Source organism: Mesoplodon mirus (genome assembly GCF_964341445.2).
Source record: "Mesoplodon mirus genome assembly, chromosome: 8".
Classification (NCBI taxonomy): domain Eukaryota; kingdom Metazoa; phylum Chordata; class Mammalia; order Artiodactyla; family Ziphiidae; genus Mesoplodon; species Mesoplodon mirus.
In genome coordinates, this window is record NC_138984.1 from 36,696,705 (window position 1) to 36,715,735 (window position 19,031).

Sequence of the window (19,031 nt, forward strand, 5' to 3'; positions counted from 1 at the left end):
TCTTTAGAAGAAAAATCTAAATCTGTGACCTGGTAGTTTGCAGAGTATCTCTTCCCACCCTCTGCTTTCCAGATCAGAGTGAGTCAGGAGGCTTCTAGGGTCTGGGCAACAGGGAGGGGCTTCTAGAGAAACTCCTCTGCCTTCTGTGTGTGAGAGGCCATACTTGCATGTGTCATTTTACGCAGAGGTCTTATTTTTATTGTGAAGTGCCATCATCATGAACAGCCCATCTTCCACCTCCCCCATCTCTCCACCTGCCCACTCTTCCTTCATAACCTTTGATTTTTCTTGCACGAAGAGAAGACCTGGAGCAGATCCTTACTCCGTAACATACTAATCTGTGTGAATTGTGTAGGGCAGAGTCCATGTTTATTACTTGTATGTTGGTAAAACTTTGATCTTCTTTTGCCATGGCTATGTTTAGATTTAAATACCTGTATGACTTTTTAAAAAAAATAAAAAACATTTTATAAAACACCTTTGGCGAATTAAACATTTTTTAGCTTTTCACATATTGATACAAAGGAGAGAAATATTTCAGTGACAACAGATTTCAACAGATTTTCAACTACACTAATTTGCTTTACTCTTTAGGGTAGTTTACTTCTTTTCTTTGAAAACCAAGCAGAGGTATTCCTTTCCAGTGATAACTGGTGTTATTATATAAAATAATAATTTTTTTAAAAGATTCATAATTGTATGTATATTTTGACATAAATTAAATGTCAGTTAAGGCTTACATGAGCAGGGTATTTTCAGGTTAGTTGATGGCCTGTTTACCAGGATTTAGAAAGATAAAAGATACAAGAGGGGCTTCTTTTAAATTCCTATTGATTTTCTTGTACATATTCACATAATAGCTTAGGACCATTACTAGGTATCTTACAACATTTTTAGACAAAAGCAGATCGGATCTGAAAATACTAGTCCTGATTAATAGTTAATGATAGGACCATAGATACGAGGATGCTAGGGTCTGGAAGGTCACTTTGATCTCACCTATGCGCCGGCTGTGAACTTGAGGTCTCTCAGTCAGGACACCTCTGATTGGTGTGCTCCACTTTTTAATGACTAGAATCTGAGGGCTTCTTCCACTGCTCGGGGCAATTCTGCTGCAGTCTGATAGTAATAATGGAGGGACCCCGCCCCCCCGCCACAGTTTTCCCATTAGGCCCATCTGACTAAGAGGCTTGTTTAATCCAAACCACTGTCCACAGATGATAACTGTCTCTTCCCTTCTCATGATGACTGGGGTTTGCTTTGTAATGTTTGTGTTTTGCTCTTGGGTTTTGTCCCTGCAGGTTTGATGATTCCGGTCTTTTGTGTGGTAGAGCAGTTGGACGGCTCTCTTGAATATGACAACAGGGAAGAACATGCGGAGTTTGTCCTGGTTCGCAAGGACGTGCTTTTCAGCCAGCTGGTGGAGACCGCGCTCCTGGCCCTGGGCTACTCCCACAGCTCCGCGGCGCAGGCACAAGGTATTCTCGCGTCTCCCCTCTCCTCCCCGTGCCTCGGGTGTGTCATGATTTGAGGAAGAGTGTGTTCCCCGAAATAATTCTCCAAACAGGGATCGGAGGAGAGTGGTTACATCTAACATCTTTCCCAAACAGTGAACAGCAGGATGTTTCATGGAGAGTCTGGTTTTCTGGTTGCATTGGCAAGCATTTGACCAGTACCTCTAGAGCCAACAAAATCCCATTTCAAGCCATCACTTGCATTTCAGAGTGATCATCTTGGGTTTTGTTGCATTAATAACTCTTTATTTTCTCTAAGTCCCCAAATCGGTATTCTCAGAGTGCTGAGACATTTGACTCCAAACTTATCCAAACTTTAATATGTGAATTATAAGCTTTTAGTTTTCTAAATTTATTTATTGCTTTGGGCCTGCCACTTTTGCACATTATGATCAGCTTTTAGTTAAATAGAAAAAAATGTATGCCTCTTATATACTGTACTTTTGTATCTCTGAAAACCTCTCTGTAGTTCTGATGTGGTCCATTCATTAAAAAAAAATGCTCAGTCTCTTTGTGATCAATTCATTTTACCTATTTAATTAAATATAATTAAATATTAAAATCGCATCATTATTTCAGTGTGAATTGTACAGCACTGGGGAATCCATTGTGAGCTTGTGTTGCCCATTGTTCTTTTATGCCAGTTAATTGACAAAACAAATAGCAAAAATATCCCCAAACCTTGGAGAATGGGAAAATAAATTTTTGACCCAATGGAATGATTATCTTTGTTTTTTAGCTGAAATTATTGAACTGTATAGATTATGATAATGGTTAGAACTAAAGGATAGAAACAAGTGACTTCCAGGTCTTGTTCCATATATTTATTTCCTTTATTACTGCCCTTACTTAACATTTGTGTATGTGCCATGGATTTTTGTTACTTTTTCAAATGAATTCCTCTTCATATACTTCCTAAGAACTATTAGTCCAAGCCTCTATTTATTGAGAGAAGGAAACTATGAGAAATTAAACAGTTTATAAAAAGTTACAAAATATGGTGACCAAAGACATGGGATTTAAATTCCCCAGCTCTTGACTCTGATTTTGTAAGCAGATTATTACTGTTTAAAAAAAGTTTTAATTAAATATTCAAATTATATCTTAGTTCTACCAAAAAAGCAACTCATCTGAAACCAGGAGGTCAAGAATGTTTTTCCAGGGCCATGGATTATTGTGAGTTGAAGTGCAGTCTGAATCCCAGCACTTGGCCTGTCTGGGTGCAGTAATACATACAGCTGAATTGTAGAGTCCACTGCTTTCAAAGCAGCGTGATAAAGGATGATTCATTTCCTTTCCCCGGCAACTTTCCTTCTTGTGTGAGGGATTCAAGATTTGATCCCGAGCAAATTGCGTACTGGGCACCATTGCTTTTATTTCATGCTATGTACCTAAATGAAATAAAAGAATCCCCCCTCCTTCCCCCACCGTAAACTTTTCATGCCATTTTAGGGATATTTTTCTCTGAATGTAAAGGTCATTGTATCCCACTGCTTGCATCCTGGTGTGCCAGCTTCCTGTTTGACAGGGCTATCCATCTCAGTTAGCATGGCTGCTCAACACGCCGTGAGCTCACATGTGGAGCACAGAGCACTAAGTGGCCAAGATTTGATTTTTGGCACATGCTCAGGGAAGGGGCTCTCAGGAAATTTGCACGAGGGAGCCACACTGTTCCATTCAGTGGTGTGGACTGAGAGTTCTGCTCACCAAGGTGAGATCCACTAGCAAGAAATGTGGTCTACAGTGGAGGATTAAAGAAAAAAAGTCAAAAGTGAATATTTGCTTCCCCAAAGTTTTTGAAAACCACGGTTAAAAATGACTAAATATTACACTTTTTAAAAGTTGAATCAACATCCTGAAGGTGCTCTAGATCATGATATAGTTTATTTTGTGGGTAAACAAGGGTTTTCTCGATAGGTCCTGTACTATAATTTTACAGAGGGGGAAGAAAATCACAGTTTGTTTATTTTGTTTTAAATTAGATTGCTGATCTCTGTTTTGGGTAAATGGAAAAACTTGGAATTGTTTATTTGCAAATGAGTGTATTAGATCTCTGTTGTCATTCAGATCATCACACTTGTGCATTTTGCTGCGTATTTATTACAGATGAAACAGAATGCATGGTAAGACAGGTCGTTCATGTGCTGGAGAAACAGCAGAGTGGGAGGAATCTAGAAAAGGAGGCAGAACAAAATGTGACTGCATAGCTGAGGCCTGAGGTTTTATGTGTCTAGTTTTTTGTTTTGTTTTGGTTTTATTTGTTTGTTAGTTTAGGTAATTCCCCCAAGATGGGAAAGTCATTGGGTGACCTGCTAGCAAATGCATTTGTGGCAGAGAAACTGAGTGTTTCTGAACCTCTTCTTCCTGTGTTGGAAAAGTTGGGCCAAAGTAAACTTCAAGGAGAGCTGGTTTCGTGAGCCTACTTTACAAATTGAGACTCTTGAAATGTGATTTTTCATTTTGACATGACCAGAAAAGAGCTTCAATAATTGAATTGGAATAGTGTTCAGATTAGCAATGTCATTATTTTGGAGTGATACTCACGTTCCAATGAGAGACAGCATACCCATGTTCTTGTGGGCATAGGATAGTCAGTTTCTTTTTCTGAGATGGCATTTCCTCCAGGTGAGCTGAAGAGATTTTATTAAGAAAGAATGTTTGCTTATAAAGAATGACAGAAATTCCACTAAAATGGAATTTAGGGGTTGCCAATCCTGCCCCCCCTCCCCATTTTACAGTACCTTCTTTATTTGAAGCCAGATATTTGGACCCAAGAGAGGATAAGGGCACAAGATAATGTCATAAATCATGGGCATTATGTTTTTAACTGACCTAAACCCTCCGTATCCCAGAACACATACCATTTACTCTCTGTGATTCTCAAGGATATGAGATGCAGGATTCATCTGACCTGCTGTTTTGCATATGCAAAAAGCCTAAGGATGGCAAACTCTTGGCTTTTTCCAGAATAGGTAGCCTAAAGTCTAATGAACAACAAGCACGTTTTATGTTATATGTTGAACTATGAGTCAATATATGTGGATCAAAAGTAGTCTTCCAGTCTTTTGGAAGAGGAGTATTAACCTAGGGGACTGCTCTGCAGTAACCCTCCCCCACTAAACTCTTCATTCCCTTTATTCGTCTTTCTTGTTTCCTTTTCATCCTTTCAGTTTTGCTCCATAATGCTTTTGGTAATAGTCATGGGCCTCTCTGCATTGTCGAGAGAGTTCTTTATCTCACTGATTAAGTAGCTATTTGTACTTGCCAAGGTGGTTGGTGGACTCTGGGAGGTGGCAGTGATGGCAACGTGATTCCTCACTGTGTACATTTGACTTAATTTGTAAATGGATATCTTATCTTTTTCCTGCTTCCTATTTAAAATTTATTTTAAAATTTATATTAAAATTTATTTTTGACAAGAAAATTTTATTTAAGAACAAACATGCTGAACAATAAATAAGCAAAAATCCTTTCTGGCTGGTTATTTTTGGGGTCATGAATATGTAAAAATTATGAGTTCAAGAGGAAGTGTTATTAGTCACCGGTTTTTCTTATTTGTGTTAGAGTAATTAAGTGTATATAGTCATTTAAAATGATGTTTTTAACAAGTGACACAAAAATGCATTTAATACAATGTTATGTGAATCAAACAGAGTGCCAAATACAGTCTCAATTATATAAAATTTCACTTATATGCAAAAAAACAAAGGAAATATATTAAAATATCATCTGGGTGGGTAGTGGGATTATGTGGGATTTTCTTCTTTTTCTAATCAGAAAAAAAAAAGTACAAGATTCCACTTCCTCTGTGAATTCCTCTCTGAATAAGTGGGAAGTTGTTATTTTCACCATATTATCCAATTTTGATAAACAGTTCACTTTGTCCCTAATTTATCCATAAGTGTGAAAACTTGTACATGATACAGATGCATTTCTGTTGTTTTTTCAGTTTAATATTAAAAAAGGAATCAGGAAGTCATTAATGAGCCCCTGTGATGTACAAAACAAGGGATTTCTTAGAGTTTTTTTTTTTTAATTTATTTAAGTATAGTTGATGTACAAGGACTTCTTAGAGTTTTAATAGTGCTAGGTAACATAAATTGAGCAATTGCTATTTGTCAGACACTATTCTAAGAGATTTACATGTACTGACTCATTTAATTCTCATAACAGCTCTCTGAAGTAAGTTATATGTTTCCCATTTCATAGATGAGGAAACTGAGGCAAAGAAAGAGAGAGAAGTAACTTTCCCTGGTGCACAGGGCTAGTGGATGGAAGAGTTGAGATCTGAAGGCTAGTTAACCACCTCCTGAGTCAGAGTCCTTAACCACAGGGCTGTCCGGTGACAGACCTGATCACTGGGAATGTAGACTTGGGGTAGGAGTCCATTCTTATTTAATGCTTGTTCTTTTGCTCTTTGACATAAGGCCTAAAAGGCAGGACTTTTGGGATTGGGTTCTTACTAAATATATAGTGATTATATTTATTTGATAATGATTACATATATTCAATAATGATAAATTATACATATTTCATTTCCATGATGAAATATATAGAGATATTTCTTCAAGGTAACTGAGACGGATTTTGTTAAAAACAAAAACCTCACAGAATTGTTTATTGAAACCAACTCCTAAAACTAAAAAGTGGGCCTACAGTAGGTTGAGTAATTCAAATATACATTTTTTGCTTATGAAGCCAAAATGATTCCTGATATGGAAATAAAGCATATTCCTTAGCAATTCTCATCTTCAAATTAATTAATTCAGTAGTATGAAATGCCTGCTGTGTGTCGGTCATTGTTCTAGGTTCTGGGGATAAAGAACTGAAAAAAAAAAAATCTTGCTTTCATGGAGCTTACAGAGAAAAGTTTAGTATGTGGATGACTAGTTGATTTTCACCCTCTAAGCTCAGAAATATTGAATATTGAGGCTCAGAGAATAGAAATGCATATAAAATTTGTTTACAGGTCTTGTGCTAATTTTTAACTAAATGTTCATTTTACTCCTGAAAAAACGCTTAAGAATTTCTCTTCCTCTTGTTAGCTTTTGGAAATAGATGACGAGATGGGAAATAATGGGTTAAAACTTCTAGGAAATCGTACTTTGCTTTATTAAAGGAAAGCTGTTTATTTGCCTCTTCTGTCCATTGTTGTCTTCATTTAAAAAATAGGCCTAATGTTGGCTTTGATTTTTATTGGTGAAACTGTTCCGCTCTCACAGGCCCATTTCTTCAGAACCCAAGGGTGGTACTTGTGCTAGGCATTTAGTCGATGTTAGAAGAATGAACAAATGAACTTGAAGATATTTATTACCCTGGAGAAATATGGATTCCTAAAAAGTGCCAGTTTACTGTCTTTAATTATTAGATTTGGACTCATGAACTGGAAACTATTTTGTTCCCTTATAACAGAGTGATACATAGCACAATGTGAAGTCTGTAGGAATGCAGTAATTGTTTTCTGACTGAATGAAAACAGTTTTTAAGGTTCTTTTTTGCTAAATTTTATCCATGAAGAATTTTTTGTGTGTGTGTATCACTGTGAAGTTGGCTCCCATTCATTAGCTATTTTTATCAGAACTGAAATATAATTTAACTCCTTATTGATCAGCTATCACCATTTCCAGGTTATTCTGTGTCATCATTCCACAGTCAGTGATGTTTTGGCTATGCTTGGGGTGGCAAAACACTCCAATAATAACTGTTAGACTCAAAGAAGTAGTTATTCAAAGGGTACTTAGGGGATTGCTGAGATCCAGATTCTTCTGATCAAAACTTAGAGATGTTTTGTCAGTATTTATCCGGACCTCATCTGTTTGAAGGCATTGTATGTAGGGTGAATAATTTCAGCCTATGAACTAGTAACTATGATAAGAATAAATAGAATAAGATTTAAAACCAAAGCAGTGAGAATATTTATATAAAAAAGAATGGAAGTAGAGTTCCCTGTGCTATACAGCAGGTTCTTATTAGTTATCTATTTTATACATATTAGGGTATATATGTCAATCCCAATCTCCCAATTCATCCCGGCCTGCCCCCGCTTTACCCCCTTGATGTCGGTATGTTTGTTTTCTACATCTGTGTCTCTATTTCTGCCTTGCAAACCAGTTCATCTGTACCGTTTTTCTAGATTCCACATATAAGCATTAATATATGATATTTGTTTTTCTCTTTCTGACTTACTTCACTCTGTATGACAGTGTCTAGGTCCATCCATCCTCTCTATACAGTAGAAACTAACACAACATTGTAAAACAACTATACCCCAATTAAAAAAAAAAGAACTACCATATAACACAGCAATTCCACTCTTGGGTATATATCCTAAAAACACCCCCAAAACACTAATTCTAAGATACATGCACCCAATGTTTATAGTAGCATTATTTACAATTGCCAAGATATGGAAGCAATCTAAGTGTACATCAACAGTGAATGGATACAGAAGAGGTGGTACATATATGCAATGGAATACTACTCAGCCATAAAAAGAGAATGAAATTTTGCCATTTGCAGCAACAGGGATGGACTTGGAGGGCATTATGCTAAGTGAAATAAGTTAGACAGAGAAAGACGAATACTGTATAATACCACTTATATGTGGAATCTAAAAAATAAAACAAACTAGTGAATATAACAAAAAAAAAAAGAAGCAGGCTTACAGATATGGAGAACAAACTAGTGGATACCAGTTGGGAGGGGGAGGGGCAATACAGGGATGGGAGAGTAGGAGGTACAAACTATTTGGTGTAAGATAGGCTCAAGGATGTATTGTACAACACAAGGAATATGGCCAATATTTTGTACTAACTAAATGTAAAGTAACCTTTAAAAATTGTATAACAAATTTAAAAAACCTTTTTAAATAAAAAATATTTTATATTACAAAAAGGAATGGAATGGCTTAATTTATGTATTATTTATTTATTATTTTACATATTATTCATTTATTAATTATCATATACTTTCCAGTGGACTAGCTCTACAACATACCACATATTGGGAAGAACTTTACATAGAAGCTACTGTTAAGGTAAATTTCATCGTTAGAAATGAATACAATTTCATTTTAAGTTATTCAGTGCTTGAAATGCTCTGTTCTTAAATTAATTATCTAAAATGTTATGGGAATATATAACATATACAAAGTTGAGAGACTAGTGTATTAAATACGAACTCATCAGCTAGGATCACCAATTAGCAATTTATGGTTGATTTTGTTTCATCTACGCCTTACCCGTTTCGCACCTCTCTCCCACTGGATTATTTAAAATAATCCTAGACCTCGTATTTTGTCCATAAATATTTTACTGTGTCTCTTAAAGACTATTTTAAAAACATAACCACAATACCAGCATGACGCCTAAAAAGAAAGAAAATGATTCCTTAATATCATAAAATATCCAGTCAAGCCTCAAATTTTCCTAATTATTTTATATATATGTATATATTTTTAGTGTTTGTTTATTCACATCAGGAGCCATACTAATCTATATATTGCACTTGGTTGATGTGTCTCTTAAGTCTCTGTGGGTTTCCCATTCTCTTAAATTTTAAAAAACTCTAAAACTTAGGTTTGCAGCTTTAATTCAGAATTATTTTTATTTTGCTAAACTTAATGAAAACCCTAATCCTATAAATGCCTGCAAATACTGTGATTTCAAATAAAAAATTAATAAGCTTAATCATAACCTTGGAAAGGAATTCAGAAAAATCACTTTTTGTTTTTCTTTTTGAGAGAGGATGGTTAAAAGACATATGTTGTCTAGAGCTGAAAGGTTTTTCATGTTCTAAAAGTTTGACATTCTCCCTACTGCAAATGTTTTAAATGATCTCTTGCCTTGTCTTTCTTAGTTTCTTTCTTTGGTTCTCTCTCTCTTTTTTTCTACGTTTTCTTCTTTAATTAAACTCTTATGTTTGGGAGACTCTCAGAAGTTTTTTCTTCATAAGGGCAATGTTGAAAAAAAGGTACATATTTAGAAATTTTAGGCCTTGGAGCAAACTTTTAACAGACAAGCTGCTTTTTACAAAATTCTGTGGCTCTCAAAAGAGAGCTAAAAAAGTTACCCAAAATTGCTGTTAACCATGTTTCAACCCTCATTAGAGCTGGATGGGCCAAAATATAAAACACTGGCTGGGCTGACACAAATCTCTAACAAGCCCCCATGCTCTTCCCTCCTCTGCTATATAAAATTAAATATTCATGTATGTGTGTGTGCATACATATTTGTTCACCGGCACATAGAAAAACGTGAAACACTACTTTTTAACTAAATGCCAGGGGAAAAATAATGCTCGTCTTACTTTTTTGTCTAATATATACTTAGAAATGAATATCTAATATAAGTGTTTATAGTTCTGTATTCCTTATGTTTGTTTATATTGTCATAAATATGTTATTTAAAATATATAAATATGTAATTATGGCTCGTTTAAAGGTCAGCTGATGGAATTATTGTCTACAGGTAAATTTGTAGAGGGTGAACACCCCATCCAATTTGATTTGTGGAATGCCTAGCTGTTGGGTAGGAAGTACTTGATAAGAAGTGTTAAGGGCAGTGAATTAAAAAAAAAATCTGATCTCACTTTACATCTGACCTTGCAATTTCTGCCAGAATGTACAGTTGAAAAGATCATTATCGGTGGAAATAATTCATTTAAAAAAACAGGCTTATTATTTTCTCTATTATGATGGAAGGGTTTAGCAATGTTTACAGTTATCTGTTTTGTTTGGGGCAATTGGCCATGGTGGCCATTAGCTTTGGTGTATTTTTAAAACTGCTTAAAATCCTTCTTTTTGGAATTTGGGCATTAATGCCAAAGACGTGGAGGGGACTGATCATCTTAGTTCTGCGTTTTGACATTCATGTAAAATGATCCAGGTTAAACAGATTGACCCACAGTGATATGTAACTTTTATTTAATAATTTAAGTATGTCCCATTAAAAATATACAGCTCTTGAGGAGTTATGAGTAGGAAACCTACAATCTAAAACTGGTGATACTCTGATACAATTTATATTGTGATTAATTTTTTATTCTATTCCCTTCAAGAGTATAACTGTCTTTTACTAATGTATGGATTTAAAATGCAGGGTAGAGTCATTTGCTGAAGACCCACTCTTTTTTGTGCTTTAAGAAGATGCAGTAGCGATTCCGTTAAAGGAATTTATTTGGTAAAAAGCACATTCAATAATGATACAATAGACAGTGCTGTTACCTTTTGGGTAGATCCTTTATATTTAAAGCTCTCCATTGGTACAACTCTCAGTCTTGGTGCTATACCAATCATATTCCAACTCTTAATAAAGTCTGTTTTGACATTCATGATAAACAGTGAAAAATTCTTGGCCATAGAGCATTTTGTAATATTCCAACGCTTTTTAAAAACTCCCTGCTTTCCTTTTTTTTCCCCCTTTTTTATATGGATAAGAGCTCTGTCATCTAAATCTTATCATTTCAGTTAATTCTTTGCGAAATTGTGAAATTTCAGAATTGTAGGTCCTTTTACTTCTTATTTTAGTGTACATTTTACTTTATGTCCAAATTTTCTCAGATACAATTATAATTGTATTTAAGCATTTTTATGGGATAGCGACTCCACAGTAATTCATTCATTGCATAGTGTCAGTTGGTGGGCAGCTTATTTGTGACTTATGTAGGCACCTTGGCACACGAAGAGGAGCCCTGCAGTGTCAGGAGCCCCTTCTGTCTGCAGTGTGACAGAGCTCAGAGGCGGACTGTGCGGAGGCAAAGGGTATAGAGCAAGCGTGCAGCTGGCTGTTGGTCACTCCGAGGCTCCTTGGTTTGGTTTCCGAGGTGCCACGTAGATTTCACATGATTGTGATGAGCATTTAAAATCCAGTGCTTTGAAAAGCAATTTTTTTTTTGACAGTAGCTTTGAGAGTTTTAAAGAGTCATATCAAGGTTCTACTTGCTCAAAAGCAGTAATTGGCAAAATTATTTGTGTGCCAATGAGGGAAAACACAAAGGTTTTTCCCTGTCTGCCCCTTTTTGGTTTGAAGAAATACCACCCAGGACAGAACGGCGAATCTGTGCTCTTGTTTTACAAGTTCCTTACTGGGTTGGAAAAGATCGCTGCAGGCTATATGCAAATAGACAGTGCCGAGGTTTCTCTCAGTTTCCAGCTCCAGCTCGGCAGGGAAATGCATCCAACACATTCTTTCTGTCGGTTTTGTAAATCAAAGAATGAGATGCAGGAAGGCTCACAGCACAGTCAAACCTCTGTCCTCAGTGATTTGGCTCTACAAGGCCTAATAATCTCCCAGGTGTGAAAACTGGGCCCCCCATCCTGGGAGCCAAGCTAAGAGGGTGGTCTGTTCTTAATCAAAAGCTTTGACCAGTTTTACCAGCTTAAGGTGATACTCCAGAGCCAGAGTAATAAATAAAAATTTAAGTGTCGTGTTTTATTATTATGAATACAGTGGTTCCTTAAGGGAAGAGGGAGATTTCTTTGAAAGGGCGTCTGATTTAGATACTCTGCAAGGGAAGAGAGAGATCAGAATTATTTGGGAAGGAAGCACTTTATTAAGATCGTTAGTCTTTTAGAGCATCGTTGGAAGAAGTGTAGCTGAGTTTTACTGTTCCCTTTACAGAAACTTCTAAAGATTATACCTTAATTTTCTGGTTCTTTCACACCCTATGATATCATTCATTCACTTAACAAATATTTCTTGAGTGCCTATTATGTGTTGGGGACACAGTGAAGAACCAAACATACAATGCCTCCGCCCTCAAGATACATTCCAGTAGGAAAGATAGAAAATAAACTATAAATATATAATAAAATGTTTGGTAGGACCTGGCAATAAATTATGCTTATGTTGACTCTGTTCTCTCAATCTTGTCTAGAAGGAGGTTTTGGCAAATTTAGGCTTCTGGAAAGTAGCCGTTTAGCCAGAACGAACTTGGAAGGTTTTGAATGGGGTTTGAGGATTAAAAATAAAATGATGTAGGTACTGAAAAGGGTAAGCCTCAGTTTTCTGAGAAATTTACCTATTTGGACTATCTCATGTTTGGAATAGGATAAATGTAATATGTCAGAATTAGCTTAGACTAAGCCATAGTTTAGTTTTTGCGAGGGAAACTGAAACTTTTACATAATAGACATGCTATGAATATATTTGATAGAGTTAATATTGTTAACTAATTAGTAATATTAAGCTCTACTATTTATTTACTGCTTCTTATACACCAGGTACTGCTCTAGGTGCTTCACATATATTTGCTCATTCAAACCTCATAATAACCCCCATGAAGTACATGATATAATTGTCCACATTTTACCAATGAGGAAACTGACATTCAAAGAGGTAAACAGCTTAGCTGACACTAAAAACCAGCTTCAGAGAATGTGTACTTAACCAATATCCCCTTCTGTGGCATTATATTTGTAGTCTGCCAATTTAGTCTAGAATTCAAACTCATAGTAACTATATTTTACAGGCATAAACCAAAGATTGACATTTTGGAATTGGTAACTGAACATATCTATGTTTAAATTGAGTGGGGAGCTTGTTTTGAGTTTAAATAACAAAATGGAACTTGCTGTCTTGGGATGGCATTTTATGAGAATTTATTTTGTGAGACCCCCATTTTTGTATACCTAAGCTGCTTATAAACTTATAAAGTAAAAAACAACTTTTTCTAATACCAAGCTAGTGCTTGTTAATTATAGAAAACTAAAAAATACAGAAAAAGGACAAAGAAGACAAACCCCCCACACCCTCCCATTGGACCAACCACCTAGAAATAAATGTAGGTAACATTTTAGGACACTCCTCTTTAGTTACAGTGCTAGGCATTTTTTTACATAGTTGAGGTCATATATGCAATATTTTCATCTGTGGTTTTTCACTTAATATTATAATGTATAATTTGCATATTCTTTGTTATTATTTCTAATATTTTATAATAGTCAAGTTTTTGGTTTTCAAAGCAAATGTGAAAGATTCATTTTCTTTTGATGATCTAGAAGGATTTAGGAGTGGTCAGTAAATTAGGTGTTAAGTACAGAGGCTGTGCCTAGGCCATGCTGGACAATCAGAGTGACCAACTCCACTGTTTACGTGAGAACATAGTTATCCTTTGAAAATAAGTTTCATGTAAGTTATTTCATTGCAGGGACTTCCCTGGCGGTCCACTGGTTAAGACTCCAAGCTTCCAATGCAGGGGTCGTGGGTTCGATTCCTGGTCGGGGAACTAAGATCCCACATAATGCGCGGCCAAAAAAAAAAAAAAAAATGGCTAAGTTAGTTCATTGCAGGTGAAAGGCTGATTATTTAAAAAATAATTTTGGCATTGACCTGCTTTCTTCCTTACCTCTGCCTTGTGGTAAAGAGTTAAGTTTTTTAATGTGGGAGAAGAGTTAAAAGACATTGTGTCATTCAGGAAACCTTAATTGATTGCTTATTTTGTTTTTATAACAGTCTCGTTCTTACCACATTTTGGTCATTCTCCTCTTTAAAAAACACATACACAGCATTGTGTGGGTTAGTTACTGAGCGCTTACTAGTTTCACAATGACAGTCCTGTGTTAACGATGTCCCTTGGCCCAGGAATTAATAACTGATGACAGCTTGTCTATTTTTTAGCCTCTGGTTTTTGCTCTGTGCAGTAAGATGGAGATTTTCTGAAAGAGTCATTGGGGAAAACTCTTAGGGAAGGTTTCTCCTGTGTTTGAATTGACTGAGCACAGCTCACTATGGGAGGTAGGGAATTTGTCAAACAAATCATGAAAACTCCCAGGCTTGCAGGAGCAATGAGCTGTAATCCCTTTTTGGTGGTTTGTTTCTAGAGGACCTCAGATCCTGCTGGGCATGGGAAAGAGATGATCATCTCTCCGTCTCCCTTCTGTATTTTATACTTCTAAGACTGACCCAACTTCTTTTCATAGTCTTCTCTGTAGCTTAGAAGGTGTGAGATGGTCCTAGTTAGAAGTCAGATGTATTTGGCCACCTACCCTGCACCCTTTCCTAACAGTGTCATCGGTACCATTCAGCTCATCTCCCTTTTGTGTGCTTTTCTGGCATCATTCGGCTCACACTGAGGTCTGTCCTCAGAGGTAGGGATCACTCGCTTCCTATGTGATAGTGTTGGTGGCTCTTGGATAGAGAGAAGTATTTGACTGCACTAAATATTTAGGTGGGTTTTCATAACGGGCATAGCAAGGATTGGTCAGGATTTATGTAACCCAAATCAGATAGCAGATGTCAAAATGTACTCATGTGACCAAAAATATCAATTCCTGTGAACAAAGAGTTTTAATTATGAAACCAGTGTTTTATTGTGAGATGTCTTACATAACACATTAAGTTATAATTTGCTACTATTTTCCTTTTTTCACTTGTAACCCCTAGTGGACATTAAAATGCACCCATTTGCGGTTTAAACAAATGCAATTAAGACCAATAACTGCTTTTCTGTCTTACTTATTAAAGGGAAATTTCCTGTTGTGACTAATAAGATTATGAATTTGTCTGAATCTCTCAGCAGGTACTAATTCAGCCAGGTAAATGAAAAAGAATAGGCCCAACTCTGTTGTAAATCGGGGGATTAAAACACTTAATGGGTGTCCCCCCAGGAGACTGAGGTGTCATTTAGTACTTAGTCAGGAATCTTGGCTGCATTGTCTTGAAGTTTACAAAATTAACCAATTTATCACCCCAAAAAGGATGCACCAATAGGATATTTTTCTCTTGTCTATCATTGGAATACCTCGGTATTAATCAGTAAGACATAGTTTTGTTATGTTTTCACCTATGTTCAGTCCTTAAAAAAAAAAGGAGTGGTGTGCATATTGTTGCTAATTATAGTGCTAGTGAACACAGAGCTTACTGTGTGCCAGGCATGTGGCACATTTAATGCTCCCAAACCGTGTGTGGCATAAGTATGATTATCTACATTTTACAGCTGAGGAAACTAAGGCACCGAGAGGTTAAGTGAATTACCCCAGGGCGTCCAGCAAGTAAGTGATGGAGCCATGATTCAGATGTTCAAACCCAGGCATTCTGCTTCTTGAGACAGTGGCTTAGTCACTATCCCCTGCCTCTCTATGGTATCATTAGACATTGTTGTGATAGTGAATATAAATAAAAGCCTAATACAGGGCCTAATATAACTAGACTAACTCATTAAAATGCTACTTATTTTCCCCTCTTTTTCCTTTATTTATTTATCTTTTCTTCTTGTAGTAGATTGGGAGACAAGAACTTCAAAGACATTATGAGTGCATTCTACTTAATCTGAAATATTTTGATGCTTCTGGAAAAGTGAGATGACTTAATTTCATATATAATTGCATGGGGAATTATAAATTATGTTTTCTAAAATACCTATGACACTAAACCACAAAATGAACAGATAAAACTGATTTGTTCTCTGACAAATCAGGATATATGGCAGTGTTTTCATTGCAAGTGCCGTTCGTGGGGATGGAGCAGCTGAGTGTGCTACAATATGACACAAACGTTCCCAGGCAGCACTGCTTTCACACGGGCATCATGAGGTGATTTACAACACGTACTAAACATTTTTTGAAAACAGTGTCAGGCAAAGCCCAGGTTGAACTTCTAAAGTCATGGAATGCAGATATATTTTTCTAACTGACCTTCTTTAGCATTAACTTACTCTTCAGAAATAAGGTTGTTTTATCCTGTGGAGAGAATGGACTATTTTCAGGGCCCTGGGGGAGTGACATTTAGAAAATTCTGTCTTAAGTGCATTTAATAGTTTCCTGGAAGGTATGTGTTGTTCTTCTGGAGGGTAATTTATTCATAGTAAGACTGAGTAATAATTCCTTTTTCTTCCCACTGGACTAAAAACAGAGTGTGTTGTAGGTCTCTGTGTGGTGAAAGGCTAAAAACTCAAAATTTGGATGTTGTGAGCTCAAGCACTTCTCAAAGGACCTGTGTCCGCAAGCTGCCACAAGTCATTTGTTTGCCCTGAATTTTTAAGTCTTTGAAATGTGTGGAACCAAAATAGTTCTGTTTGTAGTACTAGGGAATCTGGGAAAATAAGTGTTGTCTTCTGTGTGGGAGAGACTGATGTGGGTTGATTGCTGGTAGCACCTAATCATTGCGTTGGTTTTGTTGGGCGGTGATGGAGTTTTCACTGAGTCTGCCAAAATCACTCACCTGGTCCCTTTTGTGATCCGTGACAGGTGATTTATGATGGGTGGGTAGGAACAGGAGGGGAGATCAGATCTTTGGGTCAAAGACAAAAACAGAACTCCATAAGGCAGATCTTGGTTTATTTTGTATGAGATTCCAGCCCGATAGATGAATTCAGACATAACAGGAGATGCTATTGTGTATCACTAATACTTGTCTTAGATGCTTTATTTAATGTTTTCTTTTTGGGTACGTTTTTTATTATGTGCAACAAAAAGATGGTTGAAAATGGTTGTCCAATTTAAATGTGAGAGTTTATTAAACAGACCAAATCAAACAACAGATAGTATTGTACAGCACTGTGAGCAGGCAGAAGGAAACCAGGCTAAGTTTTGAAAGTAAAAGTCACTGATAACATTTCACAGTTGTACATTAGTTTTAAAAAAAATATTTAACTTCCAACTTAACGAACATAAATGGTTAAAAGCATATGGGTTTCCCAGTTTCTTTTCTTTAAGACATTGTTAGGAATTGTTCATGGTGAACAGTTGATCAAGTGTCTCCTGTCAGACCAGCTGAGAGCTATCTAATGTGGTGGGACAGGGCTTTGGGTCTCCAGTTCTGTGTCTCCTATGGTGCTGCTCTTGTTGAGGACGGGATAGTATAGTGTGTTGTTAGGTGTTGTGAAGTCGGGAGAGTGACTGCTGGGCTTTTAGCCTTGCTTTTACCACTTCCCAGCTCTGTGACTCTCTGCCCCTCATCCTCATCTACAAAGTAGGGGTAACAGGGACTTTCCTGGCGATCTAGTGGTTAAGACTCCATGCTTCCACTGCAGGGGGTGCGGATTAGAACCCTGGTAGGGGAAGTAAGATCCCACATGCCCCGTGGCCAAAAACAAAAACAAAAACGTTAGCACTGACAATAATCACCTCCTTCCTAGGGTTGTTTGGAAGATTAACTGAAACAATCCAGATAAGGAGCTTTACACCGGGTAAGCTGGGTACCTGTTAGTTGCTAGTATAATTACTATTGTTATTATTATTACTTTACAAAGCAGAAGCTAGACATAATGTGTTAATTTCTTTTGTTTTCTGTGATCTCCATTCATAGAGCCCCTCATTCTGAGATTCTGGATGTGAATTACCAATATTATTTCCATAATCATTTTGATTTTCTTACAGTATAGGAAGAATAGATCCTCTGATATTCATTGTGTTTTGATCAACAAAATCCTATTCCATGGCTCTGCATCAACTTGGAAAAGAATTGATTTCTTTTTTTGTAGACAAAGTATTCTGTACTACGTTGATTTCACTTTTTTCAAAGAATTTAATCTGTATTTTATATATGCTGACAGAAATTTTATAAAATTTCTCCCCCCACGTCATCTGGTTGAAATTGTGTGTTTTAAAAAATGAAATAGCCTTATTAATAACAAATTTAAAAAGTTTTACATTTCACTAATGGCTTTGTAATAAAATGAGCTAGTTTTTAAGTCAAGTGACAAACACTTTGTGTCTGTTCAATCTTCTCCTTCTACAGCGTTCTAAATATCAAGTTACCTCGGTACAAATGCAGCTTGACTACAGTGAAACCATCTAGTTTAACACAGCTTTTCCACAGTTGGGTTGAAAACCAGGGTATTTCCCCTCTCATTCCTCTTCCAAAATAGTTGTTCATATCTTTTCTTCTGATGTGGTTCCACTTGTGGGACTGCCTCAAAGCAAATCTGGGGCTGTGTGGAGCGGAAGGAATGTAAATGTTTTCCCTGGGGACACATTGTCAATAGGTATTTGTGTCCTAGAAAATTTGAATGTCATGTTACCTTTGAATCACGGCTCCTTCTTTTCATTCTCCTTCCTGGAGCATCTCACAGGAGATAGCTTCACTTTGGTACACTTTTACCTGGACTAAATGATCACAGCTTAAAGAAAAAAAAGTAAATAGTGGTATTTGTGTGACTAAAGAGGCCAACTAGATAAAGATATTAGGTCACGTTATGCTATATTCAGTTACGTTGCAGCATGATGCAGTTAGCTTGCAAATAGGGCAATAAGAAACGAACCGGCAGTGAACTCCAAAGTAGCAGTTTTAATTTATTGTGATTTATTAATTTCTTTCCCCTGATTTCTGTAGTCTTCTTCCATTCTCACTGTTTCTCTCCCTTTTCTTAGTATTTAACATATTCCTGTCTCAACGTTACTTTTCTGATTACATAAGTCAATATTTCTTTTTTTCCCCTTAATATTGTTCTTTTGGGTATGCCAGATCCAGTGTCAATGTGAATAAAATTCAAAGTTTAAATCAGAAAAAAAAAATTCCTGTCTCCCCTCCCTGCCCTTTTTTGAGCAATATTCTATTATTAAAAAAAAATTAAGCATGC

General features: G+C 36.4%; 1 protein-coding gene across 2 annotated transcripts in view; it reads left to right on the forward strand.

Moving 5' to 3' along the window:
• SATB2 (SATB homeobox 2) overlaps window positions 1-19,031 on the forward strand; it is a 192,202-nt gene that overhangs the window by 25,278 nt on the left and 147,893 nt on the right. For both annotated transcript variants that reach the window (XM_082630128.1, XM_082630127.1), the window contains exon 3: window positions 1,302-1,478. In XM_082630128.1, coding sequence (XP_082486254.1) covers window positions 1,302-1,478 — 177 coding nt within the window. The remainder of the gene's footprint in view (window positions 1-1,301; window positions 1,479-19,031) is intronic.